Source organism: Eumetopias jubatus, unplaced genomic scaffold (genome assembly GCF_037043125.1).
Source record: "Eumetopias jubatus isolate StellerSeaLion01/CBP00866 unplaced genomic scaffold, mEumJub1_p1.0 scaffold_6, whole genome shotgun sequence".
Lineage (NCBI taxonomy): Eukaryota > Metazoa > Chordata > Mammalia > Carnivora > Otariidae > Eumetopias > Eumetopias jubatus.
Window position 1 is genome coordinate 19,030,854 of NW_028274812.1, and position 24,942 is coordinate 19,055,795.

Below are 24,942 nucleotides of genomic sequence, written 5' to 3' on the forward strand. Positions count from 1 at the left end.
ATGTAAAGCATCATGGAATGACAGACCTATGTGGCAAAATGAAGATATATATTCTACCCAAGGGCCTTTAAGATCAGTGTCTTAAAGTGTTACTATGCTGGCCAACAAAACATCCTTGTAAGGCCAGCTAGGGAGCCCTTTTTTAAGGGCATCCGTTTCTAAGGTCCACCATGACTTTTGAATTCATCAAGACGAATTCGCTGCAAAAATGCATCTCATTCATCCTCTGTATGAACTGGGCTACAGATGGATTTAGTATTGTCTATTTCAATAAAAATGTTTGCCAATTTTAGTTATTTAGATCAACCTAAAGAATCAAGAGAGGCAAATTATTTCCTTTTTTAGAAGTTAGTAGTAAAATTTGAGGCCTTTGCATTCCCTAAAAACAGCTGCAAAATCATTGGCTTTGTTTACGAGAAGTCTGAATGTGAGCAGGTTCCTTCATAATTTATAAACTTCAGTAAGAAACCAAAGGCTACTGAAATATATTCTTGTAATGGCTCCCTCTGGTGGCAAAAATCAGGAATTTGCAATTGTACAGAGGATAAATGAAAGTTCTTGCATAGAAATACAATAGCTATTAAAAAAAAAGGAACTCAACAATTTTCATACTTGCTTTAACCTAGGTTATTTTGTTTAAATATTTGTTTGATAGACATACCTCATGAGCATGTTTAGAAAACGAATCTGCACTGGACAACATAGCCGCAGTTCTTTCTTCCAGATCACCAAGTTTCTGCCCTCTTTCATCTAGCGCCAACCTGGCTCGTGCTAATTCACCAACAACTCCAGATGCTGCTCCTTTCACACCTTCGATGCCGCCAGGACCAGGGATATGCTGTGCAAGACTCCTTGAGGCCTTTCCTGAGGACGATTCTCCAACTGAATGAATTTGATAAGTGAAAGAGTAACTCAAATGAAAATTTAATATAAAAATCCTACTATATATAATATTAAAACACAATTTTTAGGTGGAGTATCAGTGTAATTGAAATATTTATATATTTCACTCCAAAATTAATGTTTTTATATCATTTTAATAATTTTAGATAGTTTCTGAAACATGCAAAAACAGAATGTATATTAATTTTCTACTCTATATTAGTTTATGTAACAAAATTTGTGTAAAAAGGGGACTAGTAATTATTTGTTGCAATGAATAACAGGCATACTGACACCCGTTTACATAACAGTAAAAATTGTTATTAGTTCTGCAAAAAATTAAAGATAATTTAAACATACAGATTTGATTTAGTTTATTTATTCCATGCTTTCTCATACTTTAAATACTATGCCTAAGCTTAGAAGAAAAATGAAGAATTTATTCATTACTCTATTTCAGTCTCCATAAGTCATAGATGTGCGACATCCCTTTCTTTCCATTTATCTTGTCACTTACAAATAGACCAAATTTTTCCTTCAAAAGATCTCAGGAATTCACTGCTTCCTTTCCTTACATAATCCAGACCTTGATTACCTAATATCGAGATTACTGCAAAAGTCTTAAATTCTGTTAAAGAATTAGGTCAGATTTCCCCTCCTCCCTCAGGCTACATTTCTTTCATTAGAAATATAATTCACATACCATAAATTTGTCCCTGAACACTTTAGTAACTTTTAGTTTATTCAGAAGGTTGTGCAACTATCATCACTAATTCCTGAGCATTTTCTTCAAAAACAAAAACAGAAACAAAACCCCCATGCTAATTATTAACAGTCACTTCCCATTCCCCTCCTTCTCAGTCCTTGTCAATCAATAATCTACTCTGTCTTTATAAATTTTCCTATTCTGAACATTTCATATAAATGGATTCAGATATGTGACCTTTGTGTCTGGCTTCTTTACTTAAAATAATGTTGCCAAGGTTCAACTATGCTGTAGCATGCATCAGCACCTCACTCTTCCTGATGACTTGAATAATATTCCATTGTATGGAGATAGGACATTTTGTTTATCAGTTCATCAGCTGATGGACATTAGAGTTGTTTCTACTTTCTGGCTGTTATGAATAATGCTGCTATGAACATTTGTACAAGTTTTTGTGTGAATATGTGTTTTCAATTCTTTTGGGTATATACCTGGGAGTGGAACTGTTGAGTCACATGATGACTTTATGTTAACTTTTTGAGGAACTGCCAGTTTTCCAAAGAGGTTATGGCATTTTTACATTTCCACCAGCAAGGTACAAGTTTCAATTTCTCCACATTCTTGCAAACATAGTTTTGATTACAGCCATCCTAGTGTGAAGTGATATTTGATTTGTGCATCCCTAATGAGAAATGATGTTGTATATCTTTTTATGTGTTTATTGGCCATTTGTATATTTTGTTTGGTGAAATGTCTATTCAAACCCTTTGCCCATTTAAAAACTGGGCTATTTGTCTTTTTATTGTTAAGTTGTAAGAATTCTTCATATATTTTGAATACTGGACTTTTATCAGATTTCAGATATATCAGGTATATGATTTATAATATTTTATCATAATCTGCAGTTTGTCTTTTCACTTTCTTGATAGTGTTCTTTGATTTTCAATTTTAATGAAATCCAATTTATCTCTTTTTTCCTTTGGTTGCTTGTGATTTAGGTGTCATACCTAAGAAACCACTGCCTAATCTAGGGTCACAGAGGTTTATATCTACGTTTTCTTCTATGACTTTTATAGTTTTAGCTCTTATATTAAGGTCTTTGATCCATTTTGAGTTAATTTTTGTGAATGGTGGGACGGCAGGAAACTTCATTCTTTTGCATGTGGATATCCAGTTGTCCCAACACCATCTGTTGAAAAGACCATTCTTTTACCTTTGAATTTTCTTGGCATCCTTGTAGAAAATCAATTAACCATACATGTATGGACTTATTTCTGGATTCTCAGTTCTATTCCATTGGTCTGTACATCTCTCCTTATGCCATTATTGCACTATCTTGATAATTATAGTTTTGTAGTAACTTCGGAAATTGAAAGATGTGATTTCTCCATCATTTTTCTTCTTTAAAAAAATTTTTGTGTATGTGTGGCTATTTTGGATCCTTTTCATTTCCATATAAATGTTAGGAGCAGTTTTTTTTCTTCAAAAAAATAGCTGGGATTTTGACAGGGATTGTGTTGAATGCACAGATCAACTTGGGGAGCATGGCCTTCTTCCCAATATTAAATCTTCCCATCCATGAACATAGGATGTCAAGGCATTTATCTATGACTTAATATCTTTAAATGATGTTTTGAAGTTTTTAGGGCATTTTACACTTCTTTTGTTAAATTATTCCCAAGTTATTTTGTCTTTTTGATGCTATTATAAATGGAATTGTTTTCTTAACTTAATATTCATTTTGTTCATTGCTAGTACATAGAAGAAATGAAATTATTTATATTGATCTTATATCTTGCAATCTTGCTGAACTTGTTAGCTGTAATTTTTTTGGGTGTGGCTTGATTCTCTATTTGCAAGATAATGTCATCTGCAAACACAGACTTTTACTTCTTCCATTCCAATCTGCATGACCTTTAGTTCCTTTTCTTGCCTAATTGTCCTAGTTAAAATTTCTAATATAAGGCTAAATAGAAGAGGTAAGACCCTTTGAATTTCCATCTAAAGGTTAGTATCAGTTATAAAATTTTGGGGGGAAGGTAATTTTGATAAGGACTTCATTAAGTGTATATCTGTGTATGCATAAATCAGTTTTGGGAGAATTGATGCCTTTTACTGAATCTTCTACTGCATGAATATGGTATATTTCTTTTATTTGGGTCTTTAACTTCTGTCAACAAAGTTATATAATTATCTGTTTTCCCCATAGAGTCCTAAACATCTTCTGTTAAAATTTATTTCTAAGTATTTGACTTCTTTGGTTTGTTTGTTTTGATATGACTGTGGTAGACAGAATAATGTCCCCCACTCCTCTAAAAGATGACCTTACTCTAACTCCTGGAACCTATGATTATGTTACCTTACACAGGAAAAGGAACTTTTCTGCAGATGTGATTAAGTTAAGGAGCTGGATTACCCAGCTCTCTAATCCTAGATTATCCAGGTAAACCCAATGTAATCACACAAGCAAAGAGGTCTTTCCAGCTATGGGCAGAGAGAGATGGCTTCAGAAAAACAGATTCAACAAAGTTGCTGGCTTTGATGCTTTAACTAGGGCAATTACATTCTCTTATCTTTCTTCATTCCTGATAGTGTTTACTTGTGTCTTACTTTTTTTTTTTCCACTTAATTTCACAAAAGATTTATCAATTTTATTAGATTTTTAAAGAATCAACTTTTGGCTTTGTTGATTTTTTTTCTATTTTGTATTTGTTTACTAAGTCATTACTATCTTATTATCTTCTATTTTCTTTGGTTTATTTTGCTGTGTTTTCTACCTTCTCGAGATGGCTGCTCGGTTCAATCATTTTCATGTTTTGGTTTTTTTTTTCCCTAATAATACTGTATATATATTTAAGGCTATAAATACCACTATTACTTTATTTTATTTTTTTCCTAAAGATTTATTTATTTATTTGAGAGAGAGAGAATGAGAGATAGAGAGCACGAGAGGGGAGAGGGAAGAGGGTCAGAGGGAGAAGCAGACTCCCTGCTGAGCAGGGAGCCCGATGTGGGACTCGATCCCGGGACTCCAGGATCACGACCTGAGCCGAAGGCAGTTGCTTAACCAACTGAGCCACCCAGGCGCCCAATACCACTATTACTTTAGATGCAGACCAATGGTTATAAATTCTTTGACACATGGGTTATTCAAAAGTTTATTTCTTAATTTTCGAACACAGGGGTTTAAAATTAACCTTGTTATTAATCACAAGTATAACTGAATTCTAATTAGATCACAAACCCTTAATTGATTTGAATCCTTTGAAATTCAATTTTTAAAAAATCATATAACATATGGTCAACTTAAACCCCAACTTTTTTCAAAATGCAAGTTTCAAACATACAGGAAAGTAAAAGAACTGTATCATAAATATCCATACATTATCTAATTTTGGTAATAGATAACATTTTTTGCTATGTGTCTACATGTAAAATTTTTAAATATAATATTCAAAATTCATTATAGACATGATATTTTACCCCAAAATAATTTGGTATACATCTGTAATTTCTATACAAATATATTTTATGAACATCCTGTGTGTGTTTGAAAAGAATGTATTCTGCAATGTTGTATATCTGTTTATTAGGTTTAAGTTCATTGTGTTGTTCATGTCTTCTATGGCCTTTACTATAAGACTTATTGTTGTCTGCTTTTATATCTCAATCAATGGGCATATTAGCAGTTCCCCTGCTATGACTGGGAAATGGTCTCTTCTAGCAATTAGTCAATATTTGTTTTTTATATATTTTGAAGTGAAGATATAATGTGCATTCAATAATGCCTTAATGTTTACATTTTGATATTAATATAGTTAAACCAGCTGATTCATTTGTGTTCATGTTTTTCTATCTTTTAAAATTTTAATATTTCTGTTTTAAATATGTCTTCTGTAAACAATGTACATTTTTTCTTCTTAAATTCAGTTGGACAACCTTTGCCTTTTAAATGAGACATAATTACTATGGTTATTTATACTTAAGTCTACAGTCCTTTATGTGCCTGTTTTGTGTTCTTTCTCTCTTCCTTTCTTGCCTTATTTTGGAAGGATTGTGATTTTCCTGCTATTCACCTGGAAGTTATATACTAAGTTGTAGAAGTCACCTTGAAATTTTAACATGCATCCTTATTAATGCTACTGGATATTTTTTAAAAGTCTCTCAAAAATTGCATGATCTCAGATCACCTTAAATCCATTACCCTTTGTGACTCCCTTGATTTTATGTGATTTTTTTGGGTCACACATTGTTTATTTATATGTGTATATACATACCACAAGGCTTTGCTTCCAGTCTATACAGATTACATTTATGCATGCACTTGCTACTTTCTTTCTAAAACATTGTTTCCTACATCTCTGACATTCCATGAAGGAATATTTAGAGTTCCCTTTAGTGTGGTGGCAAGTCTTATTCATGTGTTCATTTGTCTAAAAATGTCTTACTCCTGAAGGATATTTTCTGTCTTCGGCTGTTGAGAAGTCAGTCCATAGCTTGTTAAAAAATACCTCATTTTCCTCTAGTCACCTTGAAGATTTTCTCTTTGTCTTTGATATCCTCTATTTTCATGTAACATACTTAGCTGTGAATTTTTTTTTAGAGATTTATTTATTTTAGAGAGAGAGAGTGTGTGTGTGTGAGTTGGGGGGAGCAGAGGGAGAGAGAGAGAGAATCTCAAGCAAACTCCACACTGAGCCCGAAGGGGGGCTCAATTCCATGACTCTGAGATCATGACCTGAGCCAAAACCAAAGTCAGATGCTTAACCGACTAAGCCACCCAGGCACCCCTCTAGCTGTGAATTAAAAAAAAAAAAAAAAAAAAAATTCTTGGAATTCATTAGGCTTCTTGAATGTGTGAATTGGTATCTTCTATCAATTCTGAAAAATTTCCAGCCATATATGTTTACATATTGATTCTTCTTTATATGCTTTGCTATTTCTTTCTTTAGAAGTCCAACATGTTAGATTTTCTCACTGCAACTTCTATTTCTTTTTTCTTTGTATTTTACACCTTTTTTGTTTCTCTGTACTACATTCTAGATGGTCTATTTTGATGGTCTTCAAGCTATATAATTTTCTCTTCAGTTGTGTCTAATTTGTGGTTAAATTTATGCACTCAGTTTTTGTTTTTTGAATCTTTCAGTTCTAGAAATTAATTTTAGATTTTACACATTTGTTGTACTGATTTCTATAGGTTTCAGTTATCTGACAAAATGTTCAGGCATGGTGAATGTGAACTTATAATATACATAACTATTTTATAGTTTATGTCTGATAATTCTAATATCTGAAGTACCTGTAATTCTGCTTCTGCCTCTTCTGTTTCATTGTTCATGGTGTTGATTACTAGTTTTCCTGGTTCACTTGGATGACATATTTGAAAAATTATTTCTACAAATAATTTGAGGACTTGGAATATGTTATCTTCCTTTAGGGAACATTTTCATTTGCTTCTGCCAGGTGCTAGGGACTTAAAACAGTCTGTAAAAATACTTAACTAAGGTTGAAAGTTTTCTGGGACACTCAGATAATTTAAAGCTGAGCTCAGTCTGTGTGTGTGAGGGCTGATTTATTTCCAGTTCACCTTTACTCCTAAGCTTGGCCTTTGGAATCCTTTGCAAAAAGCAGAAGTTGTTTAACAAGATCCCTACCCTTGCCCATTCTAGGAGCCCACTTTGCTAGTATGAACACAGTTTAGTGTATCAGCCTCCTGCTTCGGATTAGCAAAGTACTCCAGGGTAAAATTGGCCTCACTTTGCCAGACTCAGCACTCTGGGTTCCCATCCTTCCCCATGTCCTTACTCTACTCTTAGCTCTTTGATGTTTTTAAGAATTAAAATAAACATTTTTTAATTTTGTGTAACTTTATCAGTTATTCTTGGTGAGAATATTATTCCAAATTACCAGTCCCCCATAACTTAAACAACAGTCTTCATTTTAAAAAATGAATTAAAACTGACTGATCCTTAGTAGCAAGATGATTGATCAATAATCTGGGTAAGTTTTGAAAATTAAATTGCACTGCTACTTACTGATATTTAATCTTACAGCTTTTCTAATTAGTCAAACAAACACAAAAGGAAAATTCTGTAATATTTTAGCAAAACAGAAAGAGAATAAAAGGAAAAAAGTTAAGGACAGATAACAGCTATTTGAAAGAAAGGTCAATCATTGACTCATTAGCTCCTTCAAAGGACAAATTTCTACTCTGTGCCAATTATGTGGAAGGTAGTAAGTAAACCAGATTTTGCTATTTTAAATAACCTTCTGATGCAATGATAATAGTTCTGGAGGTTTCGTAAAATAAATGTTTAGGTTAAAAACTTTTTCAAAGTTAAGGTCATCAGTTAAGGTAAATTATGGAATTGAAAGAATAAATAAGGATCACATTTAATGAAAATAAAATACTTTCTAAACTACTCATTTAAAGTTGTGAATACTCCTTTTTAACCACCTGAAGCTATTCTGATCTTGGTTCCCTGAGTAAAATACTCCTCTGATTTGGGTTAGAATGACACAAAAAACCTTTTATGTATTTTTGCTAAAAACATGGATATATTAATGTGACAAGGAGGAAAAAGGTGAACATAATTTATACATGTAGGAAGAATTTAAATGGCTTGAATGTTTCAGTTTTACAGATACAATACCTGAATTAAAGAAATCAACTTACACAGTTCTTCTCTATCAAGAGATTGTGCACCACCTCCAAATAAGCCTTTAAAGAATCCCCTGTTTGGTGCTTCAGGTGTTTCTACAGGAGTGAAGAGTTCACCCAACATCTCCTTTAAAATCAAAACAAATTGTAATTGGTAAAGTTACAGGGAAACTAAACTATAATTCACAAAACCATCACTGTAAACTCTAACTTAAGCTTATAACATTACCTGTTGAGATTCACAAACAATTAATGAGCATATTTCAAGTGACTAGATCCAGTATCTACTGACTTAGTCGAACAGTTAAGACAATTGACTAACTTGCTGCTTGCTACTTTGGCTAGATTATTTTCCTTACATTTCAAGCAAAGATGATATTCTCACTTAAGAAGATTCCAATCATTAAGACAAAATTTTCCCATAATTCTTAACATCAAAAATTGATAACTGGATTAACAATTAGGTCTTCCTACATTAGAAAGAAGAAAAGCTATTAGTAAGTTGAAAAGTTTAGTGTAATGATAATGACAGTTTTGGAATTATCACTTTCAGCTGAGTCAGAAAATTAGTAATCTAGAAAGACACATCAACTTCTTTTTTCATAAACATAGCTTAGGAAGAGAATTATGCCAACATACACCTGGAATTCCAGAAATGTGGCAAGGGGATGGGAAGGCTTCTTTCTGTATTGTCTGAAATTACTATTCTTCAGAGCACAGAAATGGTAAAACTAACTCAGGAGACAAGAAAGGTTGCTGACATGTTATTGACTTTGTAAATAATACATAGAGAAAAGGAATTTCTATAAGAGAAGAATGGTAGCAACATTATTTATAAGGCAGCTCTGGGAAGCTTTAGAATCAAAATAAAAGTATAGTGAGGCTTTGGGATTACATTTCTGTCCACTTAAGAGTAGTAGCTATGATACAAAAGACAAGTACATTATTGGTTCTGGGTAGTTCTGCTGTATCTGGTTTTACATTATTATAGTTGAAGATGAAGCATGTATTTTTTAGAGTTTCTTCCTTAGGGCAGGGCTAAGAAAGTTAATAAAGGATGTCCAAAGATTTTACTTTTAAGTATATTCATATTAATGTTGTTTCTCCAACCATATTATAAATGGGAAAAGATAATTGTTAAAACAATATTAACAAGAGTTTCATTTATTATGTTGAAGTGGATTGAAGCTTATATATTTTAATTTTCTTTCCTCTGAAATTCTACAAAGTGGAATAAAACTGGAATGAAAAATTTCCTGAAGTCAATAAATCAAACTTGTTAAAGCTCACTAAAGAATATACTCATAACTATTATTTAATTCAAATTTATATTACACTATATATCAGATGATTTTAGGCATATTCCCAATCATTTTTATACTGTACTACAACAGATTCCAATTTAAATTGATACAACAAAAATGGCAAACAGCTACCATTTGAGTGTCTTTTATGCTAAATCAAAAGAGTAACATGACATATAACAAGTGATGGTATAAGGACATTTATTTTAGAATTACAGCTCTTATTTGGTGTTTAATGAGCTTACAATTTTACAAATGCAAAGTAAGAAATATAAAAAAAACAAATTACATTTATAAATGAAGAGTCATTTATAATGTAGGAATGACTGGTCCAGAGTATGAACTTTGGAACCACATGGACTTGGATTTGATTTTCATCTCTGCCTTTTTACCCCCAGAGGCACTTTAGGCAAATGTTTCTCAGAGAACTGGTTTCTAAGAATCTGTAGTCTCAAGTATTAAAATTTGGGGAGAAAAAGTGATATTAAAAAAAGCATATATTACAACATAAATACTATCTACAGATTTTTTTGCTTGTATTTAAGGATTTTACCTATGATTAAATTTACTATTTACAATGATTAATTTTAATGACTAACAAATCTAAAATAGATTTGTATTTTCTATGATATCTTTCTACATCTAATAATAGTAAACTCTGTCTGAAATAGTATCTGGAACTTTTAAACTACCCCAAAATATGAATATACAAAAACAAATATACTTGTCCGATGTTGGACTCTTAGATCTCATTTATCATGTGTGTTAATAAGCTTATGGGGTAAAATTTAGGACTGATTTCATGAATGGATGAATGTATGTGCTTTATCACTAAACTCTTTTTAATACATCAAATAATCAGATTTTAACAATTTTGATTAAGAAAACCCTGTTATAAAAATACTGAGTTTAAATAAATATCTTAGAGGATGAGCACAGCAATAAATTTCAATATTGAATGTATGACATTTAAGGGAAGCTAAATAGTTCAACTGTCAAAAATTTTGTACAGTGAGTACTTGGGAGTTTGTTTATAAATTACAATATTAAGGTGCTTAGGGCAATTATAAATTGTTTAAACTGAAATAATTCATATGTTCCACCTCTTTAAAATTGTTTTTTTATTTAAATTAAAAAATAAAAACAAATTGTCAATTTCAAAAGATAACTTGTACATTTTGTTCATGTTTTCACTCCAGATATGGTTAGAATAATGCTGTAGAAATATATTTAGGTATTTCAATCTATAAACATGCTTTTGACTGCCTCTCAATGATAATAAAAAGTTCTGGAGTCCATGAATTTTTAAAACAGTTTTATTGAGTTAACTGACATATGACAAACTGTACAAACTTAAAGTATAAAATTTTAGCATATGTATATATACCTGTGAAATCATCACCACCATGAAGATAATGAACATAGTCATCTCTCGTGCTTCCTTGTGCTTTCTTTGGAAAACCTTCTCTTGCTCCTTCTTGAACCCCCATCACCAAGTAAATGCTGACCTGCTTTCTCTCAACCTTGGTTAATTTATATTTTCTTTAGCTTTATATAAGTGGAATCATACAATATTCTAAACTTTTTTTTTGCTTGGCTTATTTCACTCAGCATAATTACTGTGAGATTCATCCTTGATACTGAATGTTATCAACTACTCATTCCTTTCTATTGATGAGTTGTATTCTACTGTATGGATATACTGCAATTTGATTATTCATCAATAATGAATAATGGACATTTGGGTAGTTTCCAGTTTTTTGGCTAGTACAAATAAAACAGTTACGAATATCAATTTCCTTTTCTCTTGAAGTTAAAAAAACTAGGAATAGAATGGCTAGGTCTTTGGTTTATGAATGTTTAACTTTTAAAGAAACTGCTAAGTTGTTTCCCAAAGTGGTTGTACTGTTTTTTGTTTTTGTTTATTTATTTACATTCCCAGCAGTGTATTAGAGTTCTGGACCCTTACATCCTTGTGAGAACTTGACATGGTATTTTTTTTTTTTAAGTTATTTGAGAGAGAGAGAGACAGAAAGAAAGAGAGAAAAAGAGTGTGAACACAAGTGCAAGCAGGAGGAGGAGCAGAGGGGGAGGGAGAAGAGAATCTCTAGTAGATTCCTCTGAGCATGGAGCCCAACACTGGGCTTGATCTCACGACCCTGAGATCAAGACCTGAGCTGAGATCAAGAGTTGGATGCTTAACTGACTGAGCCACCCAATTGCCCTGGCATGGTATTCTTAATTTTAGCCTTTCTAGTAAATCTTTAATGGTATCTCATTGTGGTTTTAATTTACAGTTCTGTAAGGCCTAATAATGCTGAACATCTTTTCATGGTGAAGTATCTGTTCAAATATTTTGCCCATGCCTTTATTGCGTTATCGTCTTTGACTTTTAAGAGCCCTTTACATTCTGGACATAAGTCCCTTATAGACATATGTTTTGCCAAGGTTTTCTTCTAGCTTGTGGCTTATCTCTTTACTTCTTAAATGTCTTTGAAGAGCATAATTTTTTAATTTTGTTGAAGTTGCCAATTCTTTCTTTTATGGATGGTGAGTTTGGTGTTGTAGCTAAGAAATCTTTGCCAAGCCCAAGTTAACAAAGATCTTCTCTTAGGTTCCCTCTAAAAGTTTTATAGTTTCAGGATTTACATGTAGGTCTATGATCCATTTTGAGTCAACTGCTGTATATACTGCGAGGCATGGTTCAAACCTCACTTTTTGCATTTTAATATCCAATTTTCCCAGCATAATTTGTTGGAAAGGCAATCCTTTCTCAATTGCATTGTCTTCATCAAAAGTCAGTTGTCCATATACGTGTGGGTTTATTTCTAAACTCTATACTCTGTTCCATTGATCTATTTATCTAATTTGATGCCAATACCATGTTCTTTTGGTCACTGTAGCATTACAGTAATCCTTAAAATCAGGTGGTACAAGCCCTTCAACTTTATTCTTTTTCAAAGTTGTTCTGCCTATTCTAGGTCCCATGCATTTCCATATGAATTTTAGAATAAATTTCCCCAAAAAAATTTCCACTGAGATTTTGTAATTTCCTCAAATCTATAGATCAATTTTGGGAGAACTGATATTTTAATATTGAATTTTCTGACCCATGAACAACGTATATACTTCAATTTACTCAGGTTATTAAAAATTTCTTTCAGTGTTTTTGTGATTTTCAAAATAGAAGTCTTTCATATTTTTGTCAGATTTATCCAAAGTAGTTATTTTTGTTGCTATTATAAATGGTGTATTTATTTATTTTAAAGATTTTATTTATTTATTTGAGGGAGAGAGAGCAAGCACAAACAGGGGTGGGGGGAAGGGGCAGAGGAAGAGGGAGAAGCAGACGCCCCGCTAAGTAGGGAGCCAGATGCGGGGCTCGATCCCAGGACCGTGAGATCATGACCTGAGCTGAAGGCAGACGCTTAACTGACTGAGCCCTCAGGTGGCTCAGTGTTTTTTAAATCTCAATTTCCAAATGCCCACTCCTCGCATAGAATTTTTTTTTTTTTAATATTGCTCTCATATCCTGCATCCCTGTCAAACTCAGTCATTATTTCTAGTAGCTTTCTGGATAGATTTCCTAGAGAGATGATCATGTCATCTGTGTAATAACAACTGGTTTACTTCTTCCTTTCCAGTTGAGATGTTTCTTCTTTCTTTTTCTTGCCTGAATGTACTGGCTAGAACCTTAAGTACAACACTGAACAGATTATAACACTGAACAGAAGTGTTGAGAATGAACATCCCTTTCTAAAAGCTCCTGATTTTAAGGAAAAATAATTCAGTAACTAATCACTAAGTATTAGGTGTAGATTTTCCCTAGATGCCCTTTAAACTCCCTTTTATTCCTTCTTTGCTGAGATTTTTCTTTTTTTAAATTAGGAATGGATGTTGGGTTTTGTTAACTGCTTCCTATTAAATAATATGGTGAATTATACTAATTGATTTACAAACGTGAAGTCAACCCTGCATTCCTGGGATAAATGCTATGATAATTAATCATGACCAGAATTATCCTTCTGATATACTGTTGGATTCAATTTGCTAAAATTTTGTTCATAATATTTACATCTGTATTAGTGATGTATATTGGTCTGTATATAATTTTGTAATGTCTTTGTCTATTTTTCATATCATGTTAATTGTAACTTCCAGAATGAATTGGAAAGGATTTCCCCACTTCAATTTTTGACTTTTGTGTAGAACTGGTATTATTTCTTCCTAAAACGTTGATAGAATTCACTAGTGAAGTCATCTGGCTTAGAATTTTCTTCTCAATTAGATACAGTACTACTCTTCAGGTTATCTATTTTTTCTTTAGTGACATTTGGTAATTTCTCTCCAGGAATTTGTCCATTTTCATCTAAATTTTTTAGTTTATTGGCATGAAGTTGTTCATAGTATTTCCTTATTATCCATTTTAATATTTGTCAAATCTGTAGTAATGCCACTCCTCTCATTCTTGATTCTGGTAATTTATAACTTCTCTCTTCATAATCGGACTGGCTTGAGATCAATTTTTTTGGTTTCAGAGATCAAACTTTTAGTTTTATTGATGTTTTTCTATTGTTTCCTTGTTTTCCATTTCTGTTCATGGTTTTCTACTTGGATATTTATTATTTTCTTTCTTCTGCTTACTTTGGGTTTCACTTGCTTTTCTTTTTCAGTTTCTTATGGTGGAAGCTGAGGTCACTGATTTGAGAAGAACTTCTAACAAATTCATAGTTTGGTCTTCTGTATCTTCGATGTGTCCAGTTAACTTTTTGAATGTATGGAATACATTTATAATAACTGTTTTGATGTCCTTCTGTACTAATTGTAATATTTGTGTCAGTTCTGGTTTGGTTTCTTAAAGATTAATTATTCTTCTCATTATGGGTCATATTTTCCTGACAATCTGACTGGATGCCAGATCTTTTGATTTTTACCTTGTTGAGTACTGGATATTTCTCATCTTGCTAAGTTATCTTGAGCTTCATTCTGGGATAATAGGAAACATTTTGATCCTTCTGGGTCTCACTTTCATAATTTGTTAGGCAGGTCAGAAGCAGCGCTCATTTTAAGGCTAATTATTCCCCAACTAATGAGCCCAGACCCTCCAGAGTACTCTACCCAATTACCCACTGAAGTAGGCTGAATAATGGCCAACTAAAATATCAGGTTCCAGGGGCACGTGGGTGGCTCAGTTGGTTAAGAGTGTGCCTTCGGCTCAGGTCATGATCCCAGAGTCCTGGAACTGAGCCCCGCATCAGGTTCTCTGCTCAGCGGAAGTCTGCTTCTCCCTTTCCCCTCTTCACCCCCTTCCCGCCACCCTACTCATGCTCTCTCTGGCACTCTCTCTCAAATAAATAAAATCTTTTAAAAAATAAAATATCAGGTTCTAATCCCTGAAACCTATAAATGTTACATCTTGTTAAAAAAAAAAAAAAAGGGAGGGGGTGTCTGTGCAAATGTGATTAAGTATTTTGCCATGGGAAATTATCCTGATTATCTAGATGGGTCCTAAATCCAATTACAAGTGTTTTTATAAGATGGAGATTTGACATAGCACAAGAGGAGGAGGCAAGGTGACCATGAGGGCAGAGATTGGAGTAATGCAACCACAAGTCCAGGAATGCTGGCAGCTACAAGAGGATAGAAGGGGCAAGGTCTCCTCTAGAGCCCCTGGAGGGAGCATGATCCTGCCAGCACCTTGATGTTGGCTCAGTGAAACTTACTTCAGATTTCTGACTTCCGGAAGTGTGACAGAATAAATTTATGTTGTTTTTGGTCACCAGGTTTGTGGTGATTTGTTACAGCAGCTTCAGGAAACTAACACACTCATGAATTATAAATATTTTTAGCTTGGCTTTTGGGAGCAGGCACTGTTCCTGGCCCTGGGACCAGGCAAAATTCCCTCTAATTTTCCTTTCAGATGGTTCTTTCCCAGGCCAGAGAGTATCCACATGCATGTGCTCAACAGTACTCTACTGAATACTCTTGGCAGACCCTCTGCAGATATGCAGGGTTCTCCCTCTGTATAGTTCTTTTCTCCCTGATACTCTCTTCTAAGAACTCTAACTTACTTGGTCTTCCTAGACTCTTGGTTCTGTTTCCTCAACACAGGAAGTTGGTCACACTCTGCCTCAGGACCTTCCCTCTATGCATGCTCTGGAAACTCTATCAAGGCATTAAAGCTGGAGCACTTCCTTTGTTTCCTGTCTCTCAGGGATTACTTTCCTTCACTGCTTAATGTTCAGGATCTTGAAAACTGTCCTTTCATGTTTATGTCTGCTTTTTGGGGGCTGCTTCAGGCAGGAGTCCCTATTATTCCATTTGGGCTAGAAACTCCATTAATGTTTGTAGGCATCTTCTTTATTTTTTTGGTTAAAGTTAAATGAATGCACAATTAGGGCACTCTGGAAACCAAGGAATAGTGTTTATAAAGTTCATTGTACTTACAACATATTTTTACCAAAGCATTATTTTTAGGCACTGAAAATACAGAGGTAAATAAAATGTCAATAATATTCAATGAAAACATTCTATCACAAACTGCTTAGAGTTCACTTTTCATTTATATCATGAGGGTACATAGCAGATAGTCATTAAAATAAACTGAGTTACTAAATGATCATTTCATTTTAAAAATAAATAGGTAAAGTTTACTGCTGCTGCTATTGATTTTTATTAAAATAAAACACTGACCAAAGAATAGACTTGATCCTAAAAAAGTGATGAAGTTTAAAATTTTGAGTAATTGAATTATGACCACATTTCAGATGAAAATAAATAAAGAATATATTCAATTAACCATATTATTTCTTAATACAGTAACATTTTACTAGTGAAAGGAAACACTAGAGAAAAATTTTATCTTCCCCATAAAAAGCAAAGGTTTAATTCAGAAACCTAGGAATCTTTGAAAAAACATCTCCACCCAAATGTAAATATAAATTTATATCTAAAATATCAGATCTGTAATTCTGTTTCACCCTCAAGGCTTGTAATAATGTCATTAGAAGTACATTTCCAGGACAGTCTAGCTTACTGAAATAATACTAACATCTGACAGTGATCACATACTCTGTACCAAGCACTATGCTAAACACTTTGCATGCATTGTCTTCTTTAATCCACACCATATCCTATGGCATGGATATTATTTTTAATCCTATTTTTAAAGATGATGAAACTCAGAGGCAGTAACTAACTTGTCTAAGATCACATAATTGTGTAATTATAAGCAAGGATGGGACTTAAATTCAGTCGACTCTAAAGCTCATCTTCTCAAAATGAGCCACAAATTCATTACAAACAAGTAAAATAGGGCTAATTGTAAAAACTTTCATTAGAACGTTCCCTTAAAGTTCCCTTAGATAATGGTTTCCTCTAAGAATTAATATTTATATACGTAATATTTAATATTTTAATTTTTTATATTTTAGCTCAATATAACAGCACTTTTATTTTAAAAGGTGAAACTAAACTGATCATTTCTAATATACAGTTGATCCTTGAACAGTGTGAAGGTTAGGGCCCAATCGCCGTGCACAGTCAAAAATCATTGTGTAACTTCTGAATCCCCCAAAAGTTTACTAACAGTGTACTGCTGACCAGAAGCCTTACTGATAACATAAAGAGTGGATTAGCACATATTTTATATGTTATATTTATTACATACTGTATTCTTACATTAAGGTAAGCTAGAGGAAAGAAAATGTTAAGAAAACCATGAGGAAGAAAAATACAGTTACAGTATTGTACTGTATTTTTGAAAAAAATCTGAGTTAAGTGCACTTGTGCAGTTCAAACACAACTTGTTCAAGGGTCAACTGTATATGCAAGCACATAAGGCACTTGAATATTAAGAAAGAAAGTTTTGTAATTAAAGAATGTTGCAAAAAGATCAAAAAAAATATTCAGAGTAAAACTATAAAACCTTATTTTTTCTTATATATATATATATATATACATCCTTGTGAATACATAGCATATGAGGGGATGACACAATGTGCAGATGTAACTATTTCCACATTAACACACTTCCTTAAAAAGGATTTCTTTGTGTGTATAATTGATATTTATTATACTTGGAGAGTGGGTATAAAATGTATGTAATATTTCATATTTCTGTGCCATCACTGAGTAGAAAAAATATGGATCAGGGAGATAAGTCCCTCTTATAACAAAAGTCTGATGAAGTTAGTTAACACAAGTCTCAAAGCATATGCTCTGAAAGTCAGGCTTTGGATTTTCCCATATAGGCTCATTTGTATACTCCTGAGAGTGTAAGAGATGAACAAAAGTAAGGGATCTTAGAGAATATTTCACTTTTGAAGAAATTACAGTAATATTTTTGTTATTTACCTGAAGATTTTCACAGGTCTCTTGACTATAAGTGAGTCTCTGGATTTCTGTAGGTGAAACAAGATATAATGCTTGTCCATTGTTGGTGAAGCAGAATGTTCTGGCTATCCGCATGTTGGTGAGGGGCAAGTAATAGACATCCAGTAGAGGCCTTAAACTTGGCAAACTTGAGAAAAATATTAAAAAGTTGTTAATAAGAAACAAGGTAGGTTTTGGAAAACAGTATGGAGGGTTCTCAAAAAGTTAAAAATAGAACCACCTTATGATCCAGCAATCACACTATTGGGTATTTACCCAAAGAATACAAGAACACTAATTCAAAGAATACATGCATCCCTATGCTTATTTATAGCAGCATTATTTACAATAGCCAAGATATGGAAGCAGCCCAAGTGTCCACTCACTGATAAATGGACAAAGATCTACATCTTCTTCCATATATATTGTGTGTATCTATATATATAAACATGTGTACATATGTGTGTGTGTGTATACACACAATGGAATATTATTCATCCATAAAAAAGAATGAAGTCTTGCCATTTGCAATGACACGGATGGAGCTAGAGAGTATAACGCTTAGTAAAATAAGTCAGAGAAAGACAAATACCATATGATTTCACTCATAGGTGGAATTTAAGAAACAAAACAAGCAAAGGGAAAAAATAAGAGAGAGACACAAATCAAGAAACAAACTCTTAATTAGAGAACAAAGTAATGGTTACCAGAGGGGAGGGCAATGGGGGGGGGTGGGTTAAATAGGTGATGGGGATTAAGGAGTGCACCGTCATGATGAGCACCGGGTGATGTATGGAAGTGTTGAATTACTATCGTGCACACCTGAAAGTAATACAACACTGTATGTTAACTAACTGGAATTAAAAAAAATAAATAAATAAACAAGGTAGTTTTAGTCTTGAACAAAGTATTATAGAAGGCAAAAATGGCAGTACCTTATAAACCTTATGATTTAGCATACTTGAGAGGTAGATAAAACTGATTTGTATTCTTCATAAATTTGTTCACTCTTAACTGAATGAAAATAAATTCTCAGTGTATAAGACTGTAAACAAAAGCATTTCATTTAAGTGGAATATAATTCTGTAGTGTTATGTTTTAAGGGTGTAAATGCCATCTTTGTGTTTTTTAAAAATGTGTAACTCTTACCTGAAAGTCATAATATGTCCATTGGCGCAGAAACAGGCAAGGCAGATACTGTTACTCAATGCTACAATATCTCCACGAAGCACAAATGAGGTCTCTGTAATGTTTTGCTTGTAAGCACAGTTCTGAGTTGGCAGTGAGATGACTTTTGCTTGCTTTTCAGAACATATCACTGCATACTGGTTTTCACTAATTTCCTGAGAAGAGGAAGGGGATACGGAGACAGGCCGTCGTTTCTTTAATTTCTCCTTTTCATCTTTTTCTTCCGGAACATTGTGTTCTTTCCAGGATTCATATGCAGGTGGCACTAAGCAGCCTGTGGTATCCAGGAATGCCATTCTCAGGATCGCCCCTTTTAACCTCAATATAGTACCTAAAATACGTAAATATAGTAGATAACGAGTATTTTAACATCCACAGCAAATATGTTTATCCAACTCTGACACAGAATAGACATTCAACAACATGTAGAATGTACACTAAACTGAAACTGAACACTGGCTTACTGAAGGGATTCAACCTTCAAGCATGTATCTGAGTCCAGAAAAAGAAATCAGAACTACATGCCCCAAACTGATAAATATTGGGATGCCTGCAACTATGTCTTATCTCATATCTGCCAAGTGTACTACTGACAAGTGTGAGAGCAAGTGGATGGTGCCTAGGAGCTACACTGTCCAATATAGCAGCCACTAGCCACATGTGGCTACAGAGCCCTTGAAATACGGCCTGTCCAACTTGTGGCATGCTCTGAGAGTAAAATACATGCCGGATCTGAAGACTCACTACCAAAAAAAAAAAAAAAATTAAAAGTAAAATATCTTAATAATTTAAAAACACTGGTTACATGCTGAAATGACAGCATTTTTGATATGCTAGGCTAAATAAAATGTTATTAAAATTTTATTTATTAAAATTAATTTAAAATTAATTTCACCTTGGTTTTTTTTTTTTTTTTACCTTTTTAATATGGCTACCAGAACATTCTTTATGTGGCTGATCTTTCCAGGCTTCTTTTTTTCTAACAACTAGGCATACAGAACATACTCAAATATTTACTGAGCTGAATGAATAAATCAAACTGTTTCTTTGATGTAAAGATAGTTCACAAACCATTAAAATCATAATTACATTTTAATTTTAAATTCCAAGTAATGTTAAAGTCCACTGTATAAACAAAGGATACACTAACGAGCACAATCATGTTTTTGTCTACCTAAATCAGCATAAATTAGTAATGAAAACCAGATTTCTCAGTTATTTCCAGATCTATCAGACTCCACATACATTTGATGAAACTGAATCTCATTTTCAATATACGAAGGTCATAAACTCTTTCTTAAGATCTGCTATTAAGTCACCTTTTCCTAATACTTCAAAGGAGAAAGATAACATATTTTAAGACTTCACATCTAGATATTAAAAATAGCCAACTATATGTTTAAAAAAAATACTTTTTGCTTTTTCTCCTAAATATGGTACCATCCTTTTGCTTATAAAACATAGCATTTTAAGGTATCTTAGAATGCATTAGAAGAACAGTTTTTTTTTTCATTTTCAAATGTAGTAATCATTTTAGACATGATCCTAGAGTTAAAAAAAATGCAAAACCTGAATGGCTGTATAAATAAACAATATTCTGGAATTTGATTCATGTATTCCTTCATTAAAAACGTAAGACTACATCTCCATTTAGTTTACATTTTAGAATTCATAGGTCAATTCAAAAATGAAAAGCAAAGGCTTCTACTAAATATAGCAAGTTAGATCTTCAATATAAATACAGCATGAAAGCATACATACCACTTGGAGAGACAATTACTGGCTGAAGAAGTCTTTGCTCTCCTCCTGGGGGAAGATTCAGTGCAATGACAAGCACTGTTCCCAATGTAGTACCAACCCATAAACACGGGGACGGCGATGAATCTGCCTTTCGAGTAAAAGTTTCACAGAAATGAAGAGCAGAAATTGCTTCTCGAGATTCTTTATCAATGCTGGTTACACTGGAACTCCGTGATCGGCTGAAGGAATTATCTTTTATATCTGAAATGAATTAAAATGTTGTGAGATTGCTTGTTATAAAATCTCATAAAAATTTGGCCAAATAGTTAATCTGCAAAAAGACAAAACCTATAGCATATTTCAATTAAAAACAATTTACATTTTAAAAATTATTTGTCAGAGAGAGAGAGCACAAGCAGGGGGAGCGGCAGGCAGAGCAGGTAGAGGGAGAAGCAGGCTTCCCGCCGAGCAGGGAGCCTGATGCGGGACTCGATCCCAGGACCCTGGGATCATGACCTGAGCTGAAGGCAGACACCTAACTGACTGAGCCACCCAGACGTCCCCAAAACAATTTACTTTTATGTTAATAATTTTTTCCTTTGCTTAAATATAAAATACAAACAGATAAATTCACACTTCTCAGAAGTGAGCTGGATGTAATTCCAGTGAATTTTTGGATGTGTGACCTATATGGTTTTTGGTGTGGCTCTTTTGTTAGTATCCTGGTTGCTTTTCTAATCTTAGACCTCACCAACTTTTCTCATGATGCTGTTACTTCCTTTGGTAATGCAATTCCATGGTTGGGTAGAACTAGAAAACTGTGGGCATTTTTTTTTTTTTATGATGTTCGGTTAGCCAGCATACAGTACATCATAAGTTTTTGTTGCACTTTCAATTATTTACATTAAAAAAAAATCCATTTTGAAGTACTGATTCTACCTTCAAATCTGAAGATTTTTTTTTCAAATCTGTCCATATGAAAGCTTTTAATCCATAAAAATTTAGCCTTCTTTTCTTGAAAACCATTTTAACTGTAATCAACATTCATCCAAGGCATTTTACATCAAAACATATAACTGGTATCTGACTCATACTTAATTTCATACCAGGTGTATTCCCTTTACTTGATTCTTTCTGTAATGACAGGGATACTTCAAAATTATACTAATAAACCTTCTCGTCTTCAGCTGCCTTCTTCACTGTGGCCAATTGCAAGTTTGCCTTGAGCCTTGGCCTCTTTTCTCTTGCAACTGCATTTCCAAATTTATGGGAATTTTTTCCTATAATGTCTCACTATACAAAATCAAAATACATTATTTCCCCAAAGTTCTAAATTCATCTAATGGCACTGTTTATTTTCATGACAACCCTGTTCTAGGGAACAACACTTAAAATGAGTTTCAGTTTTTCTTCTTCCCTTACACTTTACCTATACATCTGATGGAATGCCACGTCCAATGTTATTTTACTCCACTGTTGTTTCCCTCTTTCCATTACCAATCAACTTCCATTACCCTTCATTCAGGCCTTCACCATTCATGGAGACTGCTGATAATTCACAAGTGGTCTTCCCACCTTCATTCTGGCACTGTTCTAACCCAACTCAACTGAATTTTATAAGGTACAGTCATAATTCTACCACCTCTATTTAAAAAATTTTCAGTAGTTCCTCTTTATTTGATCACGTTTAGTATCTTACTCAGGTTTTTAAGACTCTCCACAAAATATTTCAACTCTCCTTTCTGGCCCTATCTTCAATGCTACCCTGCTTTTCAGGATCTTGTGGGAAAAAACTGAGTAAATCATTGTTCTCTGCTTGTGATTTTCTTTCTGATTGGTTCCTGTGCCTCACCCTTTTCTCTATCAAGATTGTGCTTATTTGTCATCTCAGGTACCATCATTTTCATGAAGTTTTATCTTGATTCCTAAAAACATATATGCTTTTTCTTTTTTTGAATCTTGATAGTTTTTTTCTCTCCCATGGCACTAATAGTACATTTGTTCTGTAGTTCTTCCAGACTTGTCTTAGGCCTCACTCTAAAGCGACTCTAAGTTTCTTGAATACAAGAGCTGTGTCATTTTGAGCATAGTGCCTGGCTTATAAAAGTATCCAATAAATACTTGCTGAAGACAGATCTATAGTTGAAAGTATCTAAACCGATGTCTTGCTACCACACCTGTGGGATATATTAAAATTCTCAGCCGTTTCTACCGTTCACATCTAATAAATGGTCCTCAAATCACATGCTTTCAATGCTATCATGAAAGAAATCACTTCGTGTCATAAAAAATAAAAAACACAGTCAAGTCTTCTAAATTGCACTTTATTAAATAAATGCTCCCTAAAAGCTTTTGTAATCAAATTTAAATTCAGGGACGCCTGGGTGGCTCAGTCAGTTAAGCATCAGACTTGATTTTTGGCTTAGGTCATGATCTCAGGGTCCTGGGATAGAGCCCCATGTCTGGCTCCATGCTCAGGAGGGAGTCTGCTTGTCTCCCTCTCTCTCTGCCCCTCCTGATTGCACCCGCGTGCTATCTCCCTAAATAAATAAATCTTTAAAAATTTAAATTCATAGATTGACAAATATTTCCCCAAATGATAATTATATACAACAGAATTTTGATTATAGCTAGCCTCCGAAAATAATAAAGCTACTAGTTATGGCAATAACATGGGTAATTTCCAACTATAGTGCCTAAAAATGTCTCTCTTTTGCCTATAATTCCTCTTAAAGATTTTGACATGGCAAAAAAGAACTATTTCCTGTAAATGAAACAACTTTCCATAAGCAACAGCCCCTTACTGGATGTGTGTGTAATATTAAATATATAAACTGATTCCAAATGCTAACTCTAAAGTTTTCAAAGTTATAAACAGATTTCTATAAATAATAGAAATTTTATTTTTTTAAGATTTTAAGTAATCTCTACACCCAACATGGGGTTCAAACTTACAACTCCAAGATCAAGAGTCTCATGCTCTACTGACTGAGCCAGCCAGGGACCCCAAACAATAAAATTTTAAATGTAGTTTCCAATGATAAAAATATTCGTTACTTTAATAAATCATACACATACAAGGTGATTGGACATTTATTTTCAGTTGTGACCCAGGGACAAAGATAGAAATCAATGAAAATTTGATAAGAAAATTTGAGGGGTGCCTCAGTGGTGCAGTTGGTTAAGCATCCAACTCTTGGTTTCAGCTCAGGTCATGGTCTCAAGGGTCATGAGACTGAGCCCCACATCTAGCTCTGTGCTCAGTGCAGAGTCTGCTTAAGACTCACTCTCCCTCTTCCTCAGCCCCTCCCCCTCGCTCTCTCTCTCAAATAAATCTTTAAAAAATTTAAAAAAGAAAATTTGATAATATAAATTTGATAAGAAAATTTGATAATATAAATTTCATTATAATCTGTGTAAAAATTCTTACTCTTATCTATTAAAATTACAATAGGTGATTCACAACAATCTACTTCAAATGTTAATTCACAGGCCAAATAAACAGTGTTTTAATGGACTAATTTAACTATATAAAATTCATAAACTACACCTGCATTTTTATTATGACTTCTTTATAAAAATTAGCTACCAAAGAAACTCTTAAGTATAGATCAGTATGTGAAAATGAACTGAAATCAGAATCAATCCTAAACTTAAAATTCTATCTGCCTAGAGCTGTTTGAAAACAAGTTAGAATTTTTAGCAGTTCATGAATTACAACTTGTACTGACTATTGTTAAGTCAGATGTTGCAGATCTTTGTGGCTTAAATTTTAGAAATTGGGCAAGCTAAACAAAGGACTAGAAATTTCAATTTTAATTCTAGTAAGAAGAGCAAAAATGAAAATGGCTACCACTAAGCAAGGCCTACCATGTAAGACACACTTTCATAACACTTTCTATTTATCATTCTATTGAATCCACATAACAAGTGAAAAGTAATTATCATTCTATTGAATCCACATAACAAGTGAAAAGTATATGATAATACTTTTAGACACTTGGATTCAATAACAATAACTCGCCCAAGATGACAAAGCTAATTAGTGGAAGAGTCTGGACTTGTGATATGCCCACTGATTAAATTAC

At 33.4% G+C, this 24,942-nt stretch overlaps 1 protein-coding gene across 5 annotated transcripts in view; it reads right to left on the reverse strand.

Annotated features, from left to right (window-relative positions):
* STXBP5 (syntaxin binding protein 5) overlaps nt 1-24,942 on the reverse strand; it is a 174,520-nt gene that overhangs the window by 4,491 nt on the left and 145,087 nt on the right. For all 5 annotated transcript variants that reach the window (XM_088023848.1, XM_088023846.1, XM_028103208.2 and 2 more), the window contains 5 exons: nt 20,876-21,115; nt 19,076-19,445; nt 17,909-18,074; nt 8,265-8,376; nt 662-882 (listed from right to left, as the gene is read on the reverse strand). In XM_088023848.1, the coding sequence (XP_087879974.1) occupies nt 662-882; nt 8,265-8,376; nt 17,909-18,074; nt 19,076-19,445; nt 20,876-21,115 (1,109 nt within the window). The remainder of the gene's footprint in view (nt 1-661; nt 883-8,264; nt 8,377-17,908; nt 18,075-19,075; nt 19,446-20,875; nt 21,116-24,942) is intronic.